Source organism: Sitophilus oryzae, unplaced genomic scaffold (genome assembly GCF_002938485.1).
Source record: "Sitophilus oryzae breed Bouriz unplaced genomic scaffold, Soryzae_2.0 scaffold_574_pilon_pilon, whole genome shotgun sequence".
NCBI lineage: Eukaryota > Metazoa > Arthropoda > Insecta > Coleoptera > Curculionidae > Sitophilus > Sitophilus oryzae.
The window spans coordinates 623,336-641,211 of NW_022147167.1; the positions used below are offsets into that span (position 1 = coordinate 623,336).

Genomic DNA, 17,876 nt, shown 5'->3' on the forward strand with positions numbered 1-17,876 from the left:
CTATGTTCTCCTTGCCATTATTTGGTGTTGCGAGACGTATTCGCCTATTTTTTTTGTCATTATAGAGGTAAGTATTTTATATGCCGTTGGAAGGCAGGTGATAGGCCTATAATTTTTTGGTTCTTGTAGGTCTCCTGTTTTTGGTAACATTATTGTGATTCCTCTGGTGAAAAATTCTGGGATACACGCAGGTTTAATAAGAGATTCGCTAAATTGGCGTGCGAGGGCATTGTGACTGGATGTTATCTGCTTCCACCAGAAATTATGAATCCCATCGGGTCCGGGGGCTGCCCAGTTTTTTATTGTTTTGAGTCCATGGGTAATATCGTCTGTTCTAATTTGTATGTTTTCCATGGGTTGGACGTTTGCCCATTTATCATTCTCCTCCTGTATCCAGAACGCTCTATCTTCGAGTTGTACGCCTACACTCCAGATATCACTCCAATATGCGAACATGTTTTGACGCTGAGGGCGCGTGTTATTTACTTGATTTCCGGCTGTGCTGAGTTGTCGGTAAAACTGTTTTTGGTTTTTTGTAAATAGAAGATTTTCTTGGTAACGTTTGGTTCGATTTCTGTACCTCTTGAGTCTGTTAGCATATGCTTTAAGTTTCTGCCTCAATTTTTCAAGATGTTCCTCTAGGAGCTGGAGATAACGCGGATTTGACGGTTTGATTTTTTCATTTTTTGCTAGCTGAAGAATTTTATGCTTGAGTTTTTTTGATGGTGGTGTTTTGGGTTTTAGAAATGCGTACAAAGTTCCAATTTGTTTTCTAGTGTTGTCGATTTTCCTTATCAGTCTTTTTTCCCATGGGGGTGAGCTGTGTTCTTTGGTGATATTGCTAGCTGGTTTTATTTTTAGAATTTCACAGATTGTAGCTGCCGCACAGAATGTCTCTTCCAGATTCCCGCTGTCGTCCATTAATGGTTTTACAATATTGTTGATCTTTCGGCAAAATTCTTTACTTTTTTGGTCACTAGGGATTCTACTTATTCTAGGCCTTTCCTCCAATCCTATTCCCCTGTAACTTAAGTCGATATTGTGAAAAACGGCTTCATAATTAGTATCAGTATAGTTTGGGAGAATACTACTTCGCCGTTCAGGTATATATGACTTACGACGATTTTCTGTCGATTTTCGTCCTGAAGGGACCTCTGGCTCATTTGGGATTTCTGTTTGTAATTCTCCAATGTTTTGTTTGGATGCTTTTATTCGTTCTATCTCTGCTAGATTGAATACGTTCCTTCTTATTATTGATCTGACTTGGCCAGAGAGGCGTTGTGCATCCATCTTCATAGTTGGCTGTTCTGTAATCCACTCTAATTCCACTTTTGTTCTATAAGCGGTTAAGTCCGTCTCCAAATTTGTAGCACGATAGTATGCTCTAAGAAGTGCTATATTAAGCTGCTTAGTCCAGCGCATACGCCTACCTCGTGCTGGTGCAGAAGTGGGAGCCACAACTGGTGAGTCCAAACTTTCTGACCTATTCCTTCTTGGTGCCGGCCTTGTGGATCCGTTTCGCGGGGTGACGCCACTTGCTCTATCATTCCTCGCTAGCGCCTGTACAGTCCTGTCCGCTGACGCAGTCGCACCGTCGCGTCAGGGACTTCTAGTAATAGGAACCATTTTTCACTTTTTGCAGGGTGGTTAGCCCATTGCAAAAAGTTTGGCGTCTCTCTTTGTTTAAAGCCACCCCACCACGACAAGATGGAGACGCCATCGGGGGGGAAATTAAAAATATTATTATTAAATGCTTTTATTTCATCTGAAATTTATGTGCAGACACTTGTCATCTGTAGGACATTGAGTCAGGTTGTCTGAAAGAAAATTAGCAACATTGAAGGTGTATTATTGAAATTTATAATAAACATAGAAGCAAAGCTATTATTTGGAGATTTGGCAAAAGAAAACTGTGAAAAATATGAGAAAAATCATTACTGTCACCGCTTGGCTTAGCTGGTGGGCTGTATATTTCGTATGTATGTGAAATTGAAGATGATTAAGAGACAAGAGAATACTGCTAACATTTTGAATTGTGCACATTAGGATAAAATTTTGAGGTTTAAGTAAAACAAAACATCAAGAGAGAGACAGGGAAGTTATTCTCAATGAGGAAGTGAAAATAAGTAAAAGCTTTGCCTCTGTCAACCCTGACTTTTTTGTATCTTTGACTTACTTTACTTATATCATTCAACTTTAATGTTATTTATGACTTTAATTGTTTCATCCTATATATCGTCGCAATCCACACAAAGTGTTGTAACTGACATTTTGAAAATTTTGCAGTAGAGCGAAAAAAACGCCTTTTAGTGTGATCTAAAGATTAACTTTTGTTAGATATACTATTTATTTTGTCTTTTACAGTATAGAGCCTTTTTCTGTTACAGTTACGACACTGTGGGGACTGTTAGCTCACATTAAAAGACGTTTTTTCGCTCTACTGTAAAATTTGCAAAATGTCAGTTACAACACTTTGAAAGGCGACGATATGTACCTACAGCCAAAGTCCACTAATAAACATTTAGTAATGAAACAGAGTCAAATGATATAAATAATTCAAAAACATAAAACACATTACAACCTTTTATGATATATAAGATTTATTATATAGACACATGCAGAAAACCAATAATTATAATCTCCAGAAATGTGTTACTAACCTTCTGTAATACTAGTCTCTCCCTCTCCTTCAATCTCTATATATATATTTTCACATCGATCATTGTCAACCCTATTGGTCAAGCCAGTCATTCCCATTCGACTAAGTTCTTTTAATTTCATGTCGGTGCTGTTGATTTCAACTGGTGTAAATTTTCCACCACCTGTCTTAAAGGTTTGGCGTTTTTCCTCCGCAAACTTCTTTTTTGACTCTGTTTTTAAGTTTTTATATTTGTCTCTCAACGTTTTTGGTGTTCGGCTTGTGCCTGTTAACTTTTCTATCTCCTTCGAAATACTTTCCCAAGCTTGATTTTTTTCTTTCCTCGTTACGGCGCCGCTTTTTTTACATTCCAGGATTAATTGATAATTTTTCACTAATTGAATGAGGATTTCGATATCCGACGAACTGAAATTTGGGGTTCTTTGAGCCTCGGCATTCCTTTTTGATGACATTTTATATTAGCTTAATAAAATTATAAACAATTTAATTGAATCACAGAAAAACTCAACAAACAGGTAGCTATATATACTATAATGGCAGAGATAATGACTATAATAGATATTAACAGCTTATACCATACAGATTATAATCAAACTCGCATCAAACAGTCTCTGAACCTGCTCTTAACTATGAAATCCAATAACTAAAGAAGACAACAATGATGAATGATGAAATCAAACGAAAAAATTACAAATCACAATTTATTAGGTTAGTTTCTATTTTCATCAATTTCGTCATTATTTATTATGGCGATTATCTGCCAATGCTGCAAGACTGCAACCTGCAAAGTGCAACTTAAACCTTAATTATAAAATTGGCATTAAACATCTTCAGAATAAACTAAGATTTAATATTAGGTTTAAGTGGAAAATTAATCTTAGATTTAAGAGCACATTATAAAAGTGGCCCTAAAGAGCCTAACCTTTCCTGTGTCATTGTTGATCGAAGAAATTTTTTTATTAATTTTAATTTAGAAAACGACTTTTCTCCGCTTGCAACTGACAGAGGAATGGTTAATAGGATCCTAAGACTTATGAAAACGTTTGGAAAATTATCTTTTAAATAATTTTTTCTCATAAAATTTAGGACATCTAAAGGAGAGTAACTTGGTTTTTTAACTATATTCTTTAATACAAGAAGTTCACTGTGCAAACTGAGTGGCTCGATGTCATCAGTTAGGAGTGTATGTTAATCTTTACAATTTTTTTATATGGTATCACTATCTACTTCTTTAAGAGATGAAATATCGTATAAAAACAGATCACGATGACTATTTAACTGTTGGAATCGTTCTTTAACAGAGTTTATAGTTTATAGTGACATCAAGTATACAATTAAAAAATTCAATCTCAAATTTTTTTTGTGCGTTTACTATAGGCTCATCACAATGCTCGTAACTAAATAATTTTGATTTTTTTCTAACCCTAACAGCTTTAGTTTTTTCAAATGTAGGCTCTACTTCCAGTTCAGTAGCTATTTCTTTAGCTGCACAAAGCATCTGAGTAAACCCATTTTTGCGATATTCTTCTAAAAAAGCCGTTAAGTCTCCTAGAAGCGTTGTACAAACTGATATATCTAATGTTGGATTTTGAAACATTTTTGAAGAAATAGCCACTTTTGATAATACATCGTACCACAAAACAACACTACAAATAAAATCATAAGTAAACACTTTGTTTGCCAATACCTTACTTTTCTCCCTGGACTCATGATCCCTGATTGTGTCTAAAGAAATAGCTACTAATGCATCGTAAACTTGTTCTAATTGATATCTCAATGGTTTAATAGCATCAATACGGCTAGAACAGCGTGTTGCACATACGCTTTTTTTTAAAGATTTTACGTGTTTATGAAGAACATCCCATCTACTAGTAGAACTAGAAAAAATACAAATAGTTCCTGAACAAGGCCAAAGAAGTTCACAACTTGTCCAGATTTTGAGGCTCCATCATTGACGACAAGGTTAAGAGAATGACAAGCACATGGCACAAAAAATGCTTTTGGGTTTAGATTTAAAATATGCCTTTGGACACCAGAATTAATACCTTTCATGTTGGCCCCATTATCATAGCCCTGTCCTCTAATATTTTCTATTTTTAATTCTACAGAATCAAGAGTATCTAACAAAACTTGTGTTAAAGCGGCACCAGTGCTTTTTTCAACGGGTAAAAAATTAATAAAATATTCCTTAACTGAATATTCCGCATTAAGTTCAATACAACGACGAATTACTAAAGACATCTGTTCTATTCTACTAGTATCTGGAGTACAATCCAGTATAATTCTGTAATATTTTGATTCTTTTATTTTACTGACAATATAACTCCGAAATTTTTGAGCTAAAAGAAAAATAATTTCGTTTTGAATATTTTTACTTAAATAATTAACTTTTCCTTTATTAATTGACTGCATTTCTAAATGCTCCTTTATAATGTTATCAAATTCTGACAAAAATTCTAGAATTTTCAAAAAATTTCCGTTGTTAGGAACGAAAATTTTGTCGCTATTTCCGCGTAGAGCTAAATTTTGCACAGCACATAATTTAATTGCAGCAATAACTCTTTTCAAAATATTTCGCCATCGTTGGCGTTCGATATCTAATCGCTTCTGATACTCGCTATCTATTGTCCGATCTGACTTCAATCTCAAATCTAATTCCATCCACTTATTATAACATTCCATATGGTTTTTAGAAACTTCGTGTAATTTTAAATTTCTTATACAAATACTAAATTAAGTTTAAATTTAAGTAATTAGACTTGGTATATTTTTCATATTAAAAATGCCTTTGAAGTCAGTAACTAACAGTAATTGTATTTTACTAAGAGTGAGTCCCAGGTGGGACCCTCCACTGAGGCCGCGAGGGCCTATTGTGGCTCAGTTTACAAGCTCTTTAATAGAAAAATAACATTAAAGTACACCCTCAAGACCCAGCCTTTTAACGTAGGCCGTTATGTCCGAGGGTGATATGTCTTCTAGGTCTGATAGGTCTAGCGTGGGTCTAGATAGGTCTGATAGGTCTAGCGGTTGTCAAACACCTCAAACCTGGTCCTGCCCCCAGCGGGGCAGATACACATAACGTGCTTCATTGTTTCGTCATCTTCCATACAGAGTCGGCATTCGGTGTCTTCCACCAGTCCCATCCTCTGTAGGTGTGATCTCAGCCGGCAGTGGCCCGTTTGGCCACTGTTGGTGGAACATTGGCATGTTCCATTCCGGGACTGTCATACCAGTCCCGAAACGTCACACCCCTAACCCATTCACAGAGCCTGTCTCTTGCGAGATTTTTTGGTACGCTAAGTGTCGGTTCTGGGCCCACGAATGGCGAGCCTGCACCAGTTTTGGCGAGGGAATCAGCACGTTCATTTCCCTCTAGGCCGACATGTCCCGATATCCATATTAGCGACACTTTGTTTCCATCTCCTAATATATTGAGTAGTTTCTTACAATGAAGAATCGTCCTGGACGTACTTTTCGTTGCCTCAAGTGCTTCCAATGCGGCTTGGCTATCCGAAAATATGCTTATTGTTTTTCCGGTGTATTGCTGTTCTACCAGCAGTTGCACACAGGTTTCAATCGCATATAGCTCAGCTTGGAAAACAGTATAGGTATCTTATAAATAATTTTTTCTTTAGAATGCTACTAAAATTTTTATTTAACTCTCTCTCAACTATATTATTTTGCCAAGGTACAGAACCTTCTGGAGAAACTAGATAATTTGAAAAATTGTCCCTTAAATTATATAAATCCCTCCTTGCTCGGTTAGCAACCACTCGCCCTACAGAATCGAGTGAATCTCTCTGTTCCCTCCAGCCCCCATCGCATTTGTCTTCGCTGTCAATAAAGCCAGGAGGACAATAAGGATTCCTGGCATCATGCATTAACTCTGTTTGACAGAAATTAAGTATTGTTACTGCCTTAACAATTTTGTCGACATTTTCTGGCTTGGCATTTATTGTAGAGGCTAATATGCGCCACCTAGCAACTAATATACCAAAGGTATTTTCAATTATTTGACGTGCGCGTGAGAGTCTGTAATTGAAAATCTTTTGGGTATGGTTCAAATTATTGCCACCATATGGTCTTAAAATATAATTTTTTAAAGGAAATGCTTCATCAGCAACAAAAAAAATATGGCATTTGTATGCTAGATTTCTCTAATAACTGTGGCGGTGGAATATTAAATTCGCGTATTTCCAATTTTTTCCCAAAAACGCTATTACTAAATATACCACCATCGCTCTGGGACCCGTATGCTACAATATCAATCATGGTAAATTTGTATTGGCTATCGCAAGTTGCTAACAACACTACGCTAAATTGTTTTTTATAGTTAAAATATAAGGAGCCACTGTAGGCTGGTGCTTTTATATTAATATGTTTTCCATCCAAAGCCCCTAAACAATGTGGAAAATTCCATCTTTCTTCGAACCCTTTGGCAATATGTAGCCAATCTTCTTCAGATGAGGGAGGTTTTAGGTAGTCGTCTTTCAGAATATCCCAAATTGCTGTACATGTCTCAAGTACTATTTTGTGTACTGTAGTCACTCCAATATGAAAATTCCATGCGAATGATGATCCTTGAGACAAGTACCTAAAAAGATAATTGCAAATTTAATTTAAAAATCACCAAATAATTGAACAAGACTTACTGTCAGCATACAATTAATCTTTGGTCTGTAGAAATACCATCTGAACAGTGTTGTTTTCGAATCCTGTTACCAATTTTACTTAATAGCTTTTCAGAAACCGGAACAGTCGTTCTTGTACACTTAAAAAATGGGGGTGGGTCTGAAGCCTTCATCTTTTCGAAATAGTGGAACTGGCCTTCTAGATTTCTAGTTCGATTTATAGGCCTAACCTTAAATTGTCTATTTTGTTTCTTATGTTTTATTGTCACGCAGAATCGAAGCATTACATTTAAAAACATCAACACTATTTTTTCCTTATTAGACTTCATTTTCACTAAAAGTTTTTGTTCACACGGACAATATACAAAACCAGAAAACGCTGCTAAACACGTTAAAATAATTCCAAAAAAACGGAGAATGACATAAATAACACGAAAGAACCAAAGATTCAGAATTTATATATTCTTTGACAGAACGATATCAACGGTATGGATCAATGGATCAACGGCAAACGGCAATCGGCTTATAAAATAGGTTCTACGACCCTACGGCGACCGGTGTGCGGCGACCGTCAACGTTAACGGCAACGGCGAGTTTATAAATCGACAGTAATGGTGGGTTCCTACTTCGAGTATTAGCCCTAACCTTACCCTTAACATTAACCCTAAGGAATTAACCTTAAGGAAATGCCGTTCATGCTCTTATCTTTGCCACAAGAATTATTTACTTGCGCAGGCGCTCATGTGTTCTGTTTTAGCTTTTTTGTGGTTAACCTCTTTGTTTTGAGTGTTTCGTAATTTTGTATCTTAATCTAAGTTTTGTATTAATTTGATGATATCTTTCCTTAAATCTAACAACGAACAATTTATTCAAATATATTTTATTCACCCTGAGTTCTTTAATTGGTTAAAAATGAACACCGCAGCACTTTTGGCTTTTGCTAATTTTCTACATATGGGTGCAATGATGCTGCTGGAAAAGAAAAACAGTCGAAGATTTGCCGTTCGGCCAATTAACAGGAAGATGAATAGTGAGGGACATTTTGTCACTCTAGTGAATGACATGAAGTTCTTAGAACATGATACGCAGCAATTTTTAAAATATACAAGAATGTCGCCAACACAATTTGACGATTTATTAAGAATTGTTGGCCCATTACTCCAAAAACAGAAGACAACTTCTAGTCCAATAACACCCAGTCATCGATTAGTGATGACCCTTCAGTATGTTATATATACAATACGTAATAAAAACATATAGAGATAATTATTACTTTTTTAGCTTTTTGTCTGAAGGTTGCTCCATGCAAGAAGTTGCGTTTAACTACAGAGTTGGAAAATCTACAGTTCACTACATAGTAACTGAAACATGTGAAGTTCTGTGGAATGTCCTTGTACAAAAAGTTCTTCGTGTTCCAACAAATGAAGAATGGAAAACAATTTCATTAAATTTTTTCAACAAGTGGCAATGCCTAACTGTATTGGTGCTGTGGACGGAAAACACATAAGTATCCAAGCACCTAATCATTCAGGATCGGATTTTTTTAATTATAAGAAAAGTTTTTCTTTGGTCGTAATGGCAGTTTGTGATGCATATTACAAATTTATACTGGTAGATATAGGTACTGCAGGATCAAACCATGACAGTACCACTTTTAAAGAAAGTGGATTTGGAAGTGCACTATTAAATGAACAATTAGATTTACCAGAACCACAAGTGTTACCCAAAACAAATCAGAGTATGGAGCATTTTGTTGTAGCAGATCAAGCCTTTCCTTTACATAAAAGAATTATGAGGCCCTACCCAGGATCAAATTTGCCTCTAGACAAAAAAATTTTTAATTACAGATTGTCTAGAGCTCGCAGAACAATAGAAAACACTTGGTATATTGGTTCAAAGGTGGCGTATATTACGGAAACCAATAATTGCCAATACTATTAATTGTGAAAAATTTGTGAAAGCCACCATTGTTCTACACAATTATTTGCAAAATATTGAACAGTCAATTCCAGTTAATAAACGGAAATATTGCCCTGGAAGATTTACAGACACAATTTTAACAGATGGAGATATATCCTGTGGAACTGCCAGGTGTAATTTAGCGAGCGTGAAACGTTTAGGCTCAAATTATGCCCCTCGGTCCATTCAAGGAAAGAGAGACTGCTTGAAAAACTATTTTATGTCTGAAGAAGGTGCAGTTCCTTTCAGTGGAATCAAGTAACACGAGGGCAATTAGTTGTAATTGTTGATTAATTAGTTATATAGTTGTTTATATAGTCTTATATTGGTTTTATATAGTTAGTTTATGTAGTCGTATATTGTTAGTTATATAGTTGTTTATATATCTTAAATTGATTTAAATAAAACATTATAAAAGTGCTTCGAACATTTATTTTGAAATAAAATTATACATAAAACTGTTTTAATCTTCAGTCAATACCTAGTTATACCGTAAGTAAATCCCCTTCTATTGAAGTCTCATTTGTAATATTATAAAATAAAGTTTTGATTTCAAGTTTATATATTATATATTAAATTAATTTAAATAAAACAAAAGAGTGCCACAAACATTTTATTTACAAACATAATTAAAATATAAAATAGGTAGGTTTAATCTTGAAAATCTTCTTCTGTCAAATTTTCACTCATTACATTGTAAAATAAAGTTATTATTTTAAGCTTTTTACAGGGTTTTTAACCTTACTAAGTGTAGCTCCGATACCCTGTCCAAATATCATGTCTTCATTGTGAGCTTCCAAGTGGTTGTGTATTGCTTCACAACTATTTTTAAAGGCCACATAAATGTCTTCCGATGAAGATTTTTGCCTTTTTCGAGTCATCGGTATCTGTACACACGATTTAGTTGAGACACTCGAAAGCTGACTCCCGCCAGCAGACAATTCTACTGGCCCTTCTTCAAAATCATTGTCTGACGGTGTTGATTCAGATGTACTAAAAATCATATATTTATTTCAGCATATTATTATCTTTAATGTCTGTGTTTACCTTGTACTGGGCCTGGATTGTTGACTGTAACAGGCTGGATCTATGTAATCCTCTAAATCCCCAGAAATACTGGACGGACCCGCCTCTTCGATATGGCACTTTTTTATATTGCCTGAAGTACTAAAATAATTTATGTTTGGTAATTTATTAAAAATTAAATACTATATAATATAACCTACTTTCTTTGTACAATAAAATTGTCCAAAAAACTCATATTTGTGTAATACTCCCATATTTTTCCAGCTGCAGATGATCCACTTGGAATGGTTTTTGCTATTCGCTTTTCTTTAGTGTAGCGATGTCTTAAATTTACCCATCGTTGTATGCACAGATCAGCTATAAAAAGTATGTATAGATATTATCATACCAAGATTCAATTTATTATTTTATAATTATCTATTCACCTGGTGTATTTAAAATTGTGGCAATCTTATCCCATGTGTTCTCAACAAACTGCTTGTTTTTAAACAATATATTCTCTTTATCATATAAACAAGGATGAGCCTCCACTAATTCAATTAATGCCGCGTCGTCAAAACCCATATTAAACAAATTTTAGATGTTCATAAACTTCTAGAAGAAAATAAACTTCAGTTGGGCTCTACGTTGGCATCGCGTCGTTGACAAGAAACAAATGAAAAATGAAATAAAGACAAGGTCATGCCACCACAGCACGCCAATAATTCGATTTGGTATTATACCTAATCTAAGGTATTTAGCCTTAGCCCTAAGAATATAAAATATCCCAACCTGTTAGGACTAAGCCTAATGTTAAGATCGATACAACGGAATCATGAACGCTAGCGTTCCCTAACGTTGATTCATATTCTTAGGGTTAGGGCTAATGTTAGTGTTAGGGCTAAGATCGGAAGTATGAATCCACCATAAAAGTAGCTTGTGTGTGGGCCGCATTAGATGGTCCCGGCAGCTTATGCCATATAACAAATTTCGCTTCTGTGGTATCAAAGAATCTAAACACTCTTTCTTTGCCGCGTTGTTTCGCTATCTGTCAATCGTTTCCTCGATTTCTAACCTTCAAACTAAACTACCTTATTTTATTTATTCCCTACCTCGACAATCGGCGTGTCTGGGTCCATAACCTGTTAGTTTTTGGAGGTTCTAACAATTGTTTAACTGAAGTATAACTTTGTTTAACACTAAACTTTATTGATTAAGCATATATAACATGAAACAAACACTTTTTTTCTATATTATATAAACTCTATTTTTTTTGCCAGATTTTTTGAAAAATTTTAGAGGTTACTAGATATTTCGAAATAAATTATCTGCTTTATTAAAATATTTAGTGGTGTGTTGTTGCATAATGGACGAAGCATTGTTGCATAAGCATAAAATGGACGAAGGAACGAAGTGAAGTGACGAAGTGGCGAAGTGTGAGTATGGGGCTATAAACTTTCCGAAACGTTCAGCATTTTTTTGTTCGTTAGGCAAATTTGTTTATCAGTAAACCTAACTGCTGACAAGTAGTTTCCGTTGAATTAACGCAGCAGTGTTTACAAAAAATAACTATTTTATTTTCTACATTTTCTTGCCGTGATAGCGACATTAAAATAAGGCAATATGTAATTCTTTGGATTTTCGTTTCCACAATTCTTTAAGAATTCTAGAATATACGTTGTATAAGCGCATTTAATGCCTTGCTGCGCCAATGGATGATACATTGTTAAAAACCTCGTCGGCTTCCAGTAGGCAATGTGTGGCCTCTATAGTCTGCAATAAAATCAATTATTGTTACCGAGGATTTGCTTCGATAATAAAAACAAACTTACAAAATGTGTAAGACAATTCCTTGGTCGGCCTCAATGACCTGGATCCAAAGATCCTGGCCCTCGGATATGATTAAGGCCCGCATGCCTTTTGCCGCCATAGCCTGCAAATTATACACTGGTTTACTAAGTTTAAAAGTAACGCCAGTAAAAATATATGGGAGGCCAAAGGCATTATTTTGACAACTTTGACAGTTAAACTATCACAATTCACAATAAGCGTTTATGGACTAATAGCGTTACCGCAAGCAGCTAATGTAGAAAAGACGCCATACGGTATTGCTACAACATAATAATAACTTATGAACTATTCTTCCACAAATAGATATCAAATAAGTTTATTGCTATATATCATATATGTTTAACAGTAATTGTGGACCATCTTTTATGGCAATGATTCAATCGGCCTCCAAGGCCTTCCAAACTTACTTCATTTCATGATGCACTTATTTATATTGTAGATGGTGACTTAGCAAGGGCACAGGAAAGAATTAATGAATCCCTAAAAAATGTAGAAGCATACTTAAATATTAGTAAATTGAAATTGGACGTATCAAAAACTAAAGCTATGATTATTACAACTGAGGCTAAACATAGAAATATAAATATTGATTCATTAAATATTCAAATTGAAAATTGTAAGATCGGAATTGAAAGTCAAATAAAATATTTAGGATACATTCTGGATAACAAACTTAGATTAGATAAACATGCTGAGTATATTATTTCAAAAATTTCGAGGTAAATGTTTTTTTTTATTAGAATCTCAAAGTCACTTTCTATAAACGCAAGAATCACACGTTATAACTGTATCATCAGACCTCACTTTTACTATTATGCTACACTAGAATGAGATGTATTCTGAAATGTAATAGATACACGCCAATTAGCACTATGTTGAAAACACTTCAATGGCGATCAGTATGCGATAGAATTTTTTACCTGAGTTCAATGTATGATATTTAAGGTTACAGGACAAAATAATGGACCAACGTATTTTGAAAATTTTCTAATTCGTAATAATGCAGTACACAATTATGCTACTAGATCAAGAAATAATTTTCACATTGCTAGAACAAATTTTAAAAGTAGTATGAACAGCTCATTTAACAAAGGTTTGGATGCATTTAATAGGTTACCTATTGAATTGAAAAACTTATCGAATGTAAATATGTTTAAGAGATATTTAAGACACACACAATGAATTTAATGTACCTATTTAGTAAATAGTCTAGTATTTAGAGTCTCAATTCGTTTTTAATGTAAAAAACATATGTATAGAGTGGGTCAAATTCGACGCTTTTAAATGGAAATACCCTTTTCTATAGGAGATAGACGAAAACTAATATCGGTGTCTGGAGCTCAATTTTCATCAAAAACATGATGGTGAACACAACAACCGCGCATCAATATCTGTTACAGTTTCAGAGTTACGGGGTGTTTTTCAAAAATGTGCATTTTTAACAAATCGCTGTAACTTTTTTGCTTTGGAAGATTTTGTATTTCTATGAAAACATTTCTAAAGCACCTTTTTACGTAGAATTTAATGGTTTAAGTGTATATATATTTTTTAAATTAATAATTTAAGAGTTATCAACAGAAAAAATGATTTTTTATTTGGGACACCCTCTATATTTTTAATTATCTGAAAAGAATTTAAAATTACCTTTCCAAAAATATAGCACACTTGATATTTTGTTATAATCCCCTTCGAAATACAGAATTTTTAAAAGTTCGCCACTTTTAACTACTAGGCTTTGGAGCCCTTATTGATGATATGCCCTTAATGGAACTCGAAAACATATTTTTCCAGCAAGACGACGTACCGCCTCTGAACGCTGAAGTTATCAGCAAATTTGTGTAGCCAATTTGAACAATAATTGAATAGCTAACCAAGATCCCAGCCGTTGGCCGTCGATGCCGCCTGACTTAGTGCCCATGGATCTATTCCTATGAACATATTTGCGGAAGAAAAGGTTCTTTATTCTTCCGTATAATCTAGGCAAGAATTAGAAATACTTAGCAGTTATGAGAGGGTACCTTTCACCCCCACTGAGTTAATGAATTCCACGAGAAATGTTCAAAAACTGCCCCGTCTGTCCATAACAGAATATGTCGAACACCTGTAGCAAAATCTCATGTCTTGGTTTGCTATTTATTTTTATTGTTATTAAATATAGTTTAAATGTGTTGATGTTGGTTAAATATATTTCAAATTGTTATAAAATTCTGCATCTCTCATAGCAAATATTATTTTCGTTTTAAATGATGCTCACAGCTAGATTTTGTTTTGCATTACAGCCGGTGCCGTTAAAATCCTACTTATTTAAAGCGGGCGAATTTTTATATACTCTATATCTCGAAGAGGAATCGAGCAAAATATCAAGTGTGTTATGTTTCTGGAAAGGTAATTATAAATTCTTTTCAATAAATTAAAAATATACAGGGTGTCCCATATAAAAAATAAAATTTTCTGTTGATAATTCTTAAATTATTAATTTAAAAAGAATTATACTTATACCATTAAATTCTACGTAAAAAGGTGATTTGGAAATGTTTTCATAAAAATACAAAATTTTCCATAGTAAAGAAGTTACAGCGATTTGTTAAAAATGCATATTTTTGAAAAACACCCCGTAACTCCGAAACGGTAACAGATATCTATATGCGGTTTTATCTCCTATAGAAAAGGATGTTTCCATTTAAAAGCGTCGAATTTTACCCACTCTGTACATATGTGTATACATTGTAAATGTTGTATATTAGGCAAGTCCTACAATAAATATACTTATTCTTTTATTCTATTCTATTTACTTGCCCCTCCCTTTACGGTTGTACGCCTGATTGTACGACCGATGTTTGTCCGAATTCCTGTGACTGTCCCGCTGATTTTTCAGGCCGTATCCTTTCAAGGGACCCGTTTCGCCCATGCGACGGACCGGGCGAACAGTGTTTATTGTTTGGTTCTGAGTAGTGCCTTCACGAGTCTCCTTTTGACCTCGAGGGTCTGACTGATTACAAGGTGTCTTCAAGAATTTCCCTACATTTTCTAGGTTTCTGATAGATTTTATTTTTTCAGTCAAGTCATCACCAAAGAGGTAATCGGTAGGGGAGAATTTGTCTGAAAGCTCTTTCATATTCTCATTTAGTAACGGCAGGAAACAGTTTCTCCTTGAAACACTTGTCTTGTGAAACACGTTAGTCAGTATTTTTCCCGCATCTGACAAGCTTTTTAAAAGGTCTCATTTAAAATCAACCGTTATTGACTCTGTGTCATTTAAGATGGCCGAAATAGCTTTTCCTAAGGCACAAATGTCGTCGCCTAATTGATTTTGCTTTTCTGATTGAGCCGCGTCTCTTACTTTTGCCGAAGCATTTTTCTTTTTAATAGCTGATATCTCGGGATTCAGCTTGAGGGTAGCCCGATAAGACAAATTTGAGGGTACCTCATACTGGCCTAAGAGGTTATGGACTTCGTCCTTTGGTAAGCCTTTAAGAATGGTGTTTTTCCATCTAGGCACAAGTTCCGAATGCAATGCGAAACCAACCGTTTGGCTCTTTCTCGGGATTTTTCCCTAGAAAAAAATATTGTTTCAAACACCTCTTCAGGAGGTTCAACGTTGTTATGAATTTGCAGCATCGTTGCTAGTATTTGTTGAATTAACACGGCCCCAATCAAGCTCCAAGCCTGGTTATGAGCCAAATCTCCGGCCAAAGATCCAATCCCGGACCTGTTTTCCTCCTTACTCCGAGATCGTGACCTCAAAGGTATATCGCCATCATTCGAATTAGTTCTCTCCCGGCTCGGGCTTCGTCGACGACGACGCGCGGCGCCTTGCCAAAATAATATTTTAACTGAAGGAATTATTGAATAAATTTGTTGGAAAAATTATATTATATTGTTTTATTTCTATTAGTGGACTACTGTAAAAAATACCATAAAATAAAAAAAATGGCGTCAGAAATTACTTCGAAATGAAGACCGCTGTCATTTCAAAGCTAAAGATGCGTTGTCACCACCTGCGCCAACAGCTAAACATTTTTTTACATGTACTTTTGAATACTTACATGTAATTTGGAAATATCGTTTTCTATGTTGGCTATTGCTAAACAACTGAATCGATCCTGACCTATGGTTGACCTTAGCCAATTTTTGATTCTTCTCATTGTTGAAAAGGATCTTTCACATGAAGCAGATGAAATCGGCAGCGTCAATGCAATATTTAAAAATCCGTATATATTGGGAAAAGTTATTTTTTCAACAAGGGGGGTGAGATCAGATATGGTAATATCTTCTGCTGGTTTTCCGAAGCAGTTCTTTGTTAGCGTCATTTCAGCTTTTAAAATGTCTTTATCAACTGGAAAAGTATCTTCGTAGAGTTGAATAAACTCTAAACTTTGATCAAAATTCATATGTAAAAAGTTATAGACAGCTACAGCAAGCTTTTGACTTTCAGGCGAAAATCTTATTTTCATATGATTTATGATAGTATCCAATGATTGATAGTATACTGTTTTTAGCCAAAACCTTTGAGCAGAATTTCCAACTGATGACACGACTCTTCTAATATTTTCTGAAAACCTTCAGCTGCTGAAGTTTTTGCTTCTACGACATATTCTTTAAGGCGTACATTTTCAGTTTTTTTGCGTTTTAAAGATCGAATATGTCATTTTTCTTGACCAACTCTTCTATCTGTACCCACAATCGTGCAAAAACCTTTTCATCGCGTTTTTTCTCCAGGGACTTATGGTTCCATTAATTATGTTTGTAGGTTCGGCCAAAGTTCCGGTTTCAGACTGCAAATGTTTGCTTAAAATATTTATCATTATGAGAATGTCTTCTATGATAAATAAACTAACTAAAAAATTTGGCGATTTCATATTAGACAGCAAGCCATCGCCTCCACAGAATTTTTGTTGGAATTTTGCTGGATCTCGAATTGAAGAGCATCAATTATGGCAGAATAATTTTTCTTAACGGCGTGGCAGTTGGCGCTCCGACAGCTCCATCTAGTATCCGACAAACGATTCAACTCAGTCGTTGAAAGACCCAATTCTTTTTGGATTTTAAGAAGAATATTGTAATTACCAGGGGATGAAAAATGTACATAAAGAGTTTCTAGGATGTTAAAAAAGGCTTTGATACTATCTATTTCGCTGCACAAATCAGTAACAACTAAGTTTAATCGATGCGCCATACAATGAATGTAAATTGCAGAAGAATGTGTCTGTCTTATTCTTGCTTGCAAGCCCCCAACTCTACCTGACATAACACTTGCACCATCATACGACTGTGCAACAACAGGGATCTCATTTAATCCAATATCTTTTAAGTAATTTAGTAAAATATTGCATAGGCTCAAAGCAGCCTTTCTTCAATTTTAAAACGTTTCGAATACCTGACGCAAACAGTTGTTCTTTAAAACTGCGAGCCTCATCCACCATTATTGCATACATTCCGCAATCCTTAATTTCATTTACAATTGTGTTTAAAATAATTTTTCCTATGATATTATTATGTCTACCTAAAATACTATTATGTCTACCTAAAAGATCACAAATCTCTTTAAAATTGCCTTTGTTATTGGACTCTGTTGATTCATCGTGCCCTCTAAGAGCAACGCCCTGACGACATAGTGTTAATACGATATCTGATACTATTTTGAAATACTCTCTATTTTTCATTACCTGCTCTTTATAGGCTGACGATATTTGCGTAAGTACAGTACCTGATTTTAATTTTAATGTGTTCTAATAATGCCAGATATTTATGATTATTTTGCATATTATGTG

The 17,876-nt window shown here is 34.8% G+C and overlaps 3 protein-coding genes across 3 annotated transcripts; 1 reads left to right on the forward strand and 2 right to left on the reverse strand.

Annotated features, from left to right (window-relative positions):
• LOC115887411 lies at window positions 1-1,290 on the reverse strand. The gene has a single exon (XM_030906824.1). It carries the CDS (start codon window positions 1,288-1,290, stop codon window positions 1-3), a length of 1,290 nt encoding a protein of 429 aa, XP_030762684.1.
• Window positions 1,291-8,865: 7,575 nt separating this feature from the next.
• On the forward strand, window positions 8,866-9,231 carry LOC115887412 (protein ALP1-like). The gene has a single exon (XM_030906825.1). It carries the CDS (start codon window positions 8,866-8,868, stop codon window positions 9,229-9,231), a length of 366 nt encoding a protein of 121 aa, XP_030762685.1.
• Window positions 9,232-9,860: 629 nt separating this feature from the next.
• On the reverse strand, window positions 9,861-11,040 carry LOC115887413. The gene is made up of 4 exons (XM_030906826.1): window positions 10,701-11,040; window positions 10,476-10,632; window positions 10,297-10,416; window positions 9,861-10,242 (listed from the first exon to the last, which is right to left on the reverse strand). The coding sequence occupies exons 1-4, from the start codon at window positions 10,837-10,839 to the stop codon at window positions 9,960-9,962; spliced, it is 699 nt and encodes a 232-aa protein (XP_030762686.1). The 5' UTR covers window positions 10,840-11,040; the 3' UTR covers window positions 9,861-9,959.
• Between the last annotated feature and the right edge of the window lie 6,836 nt (window positions 11,041-17,876).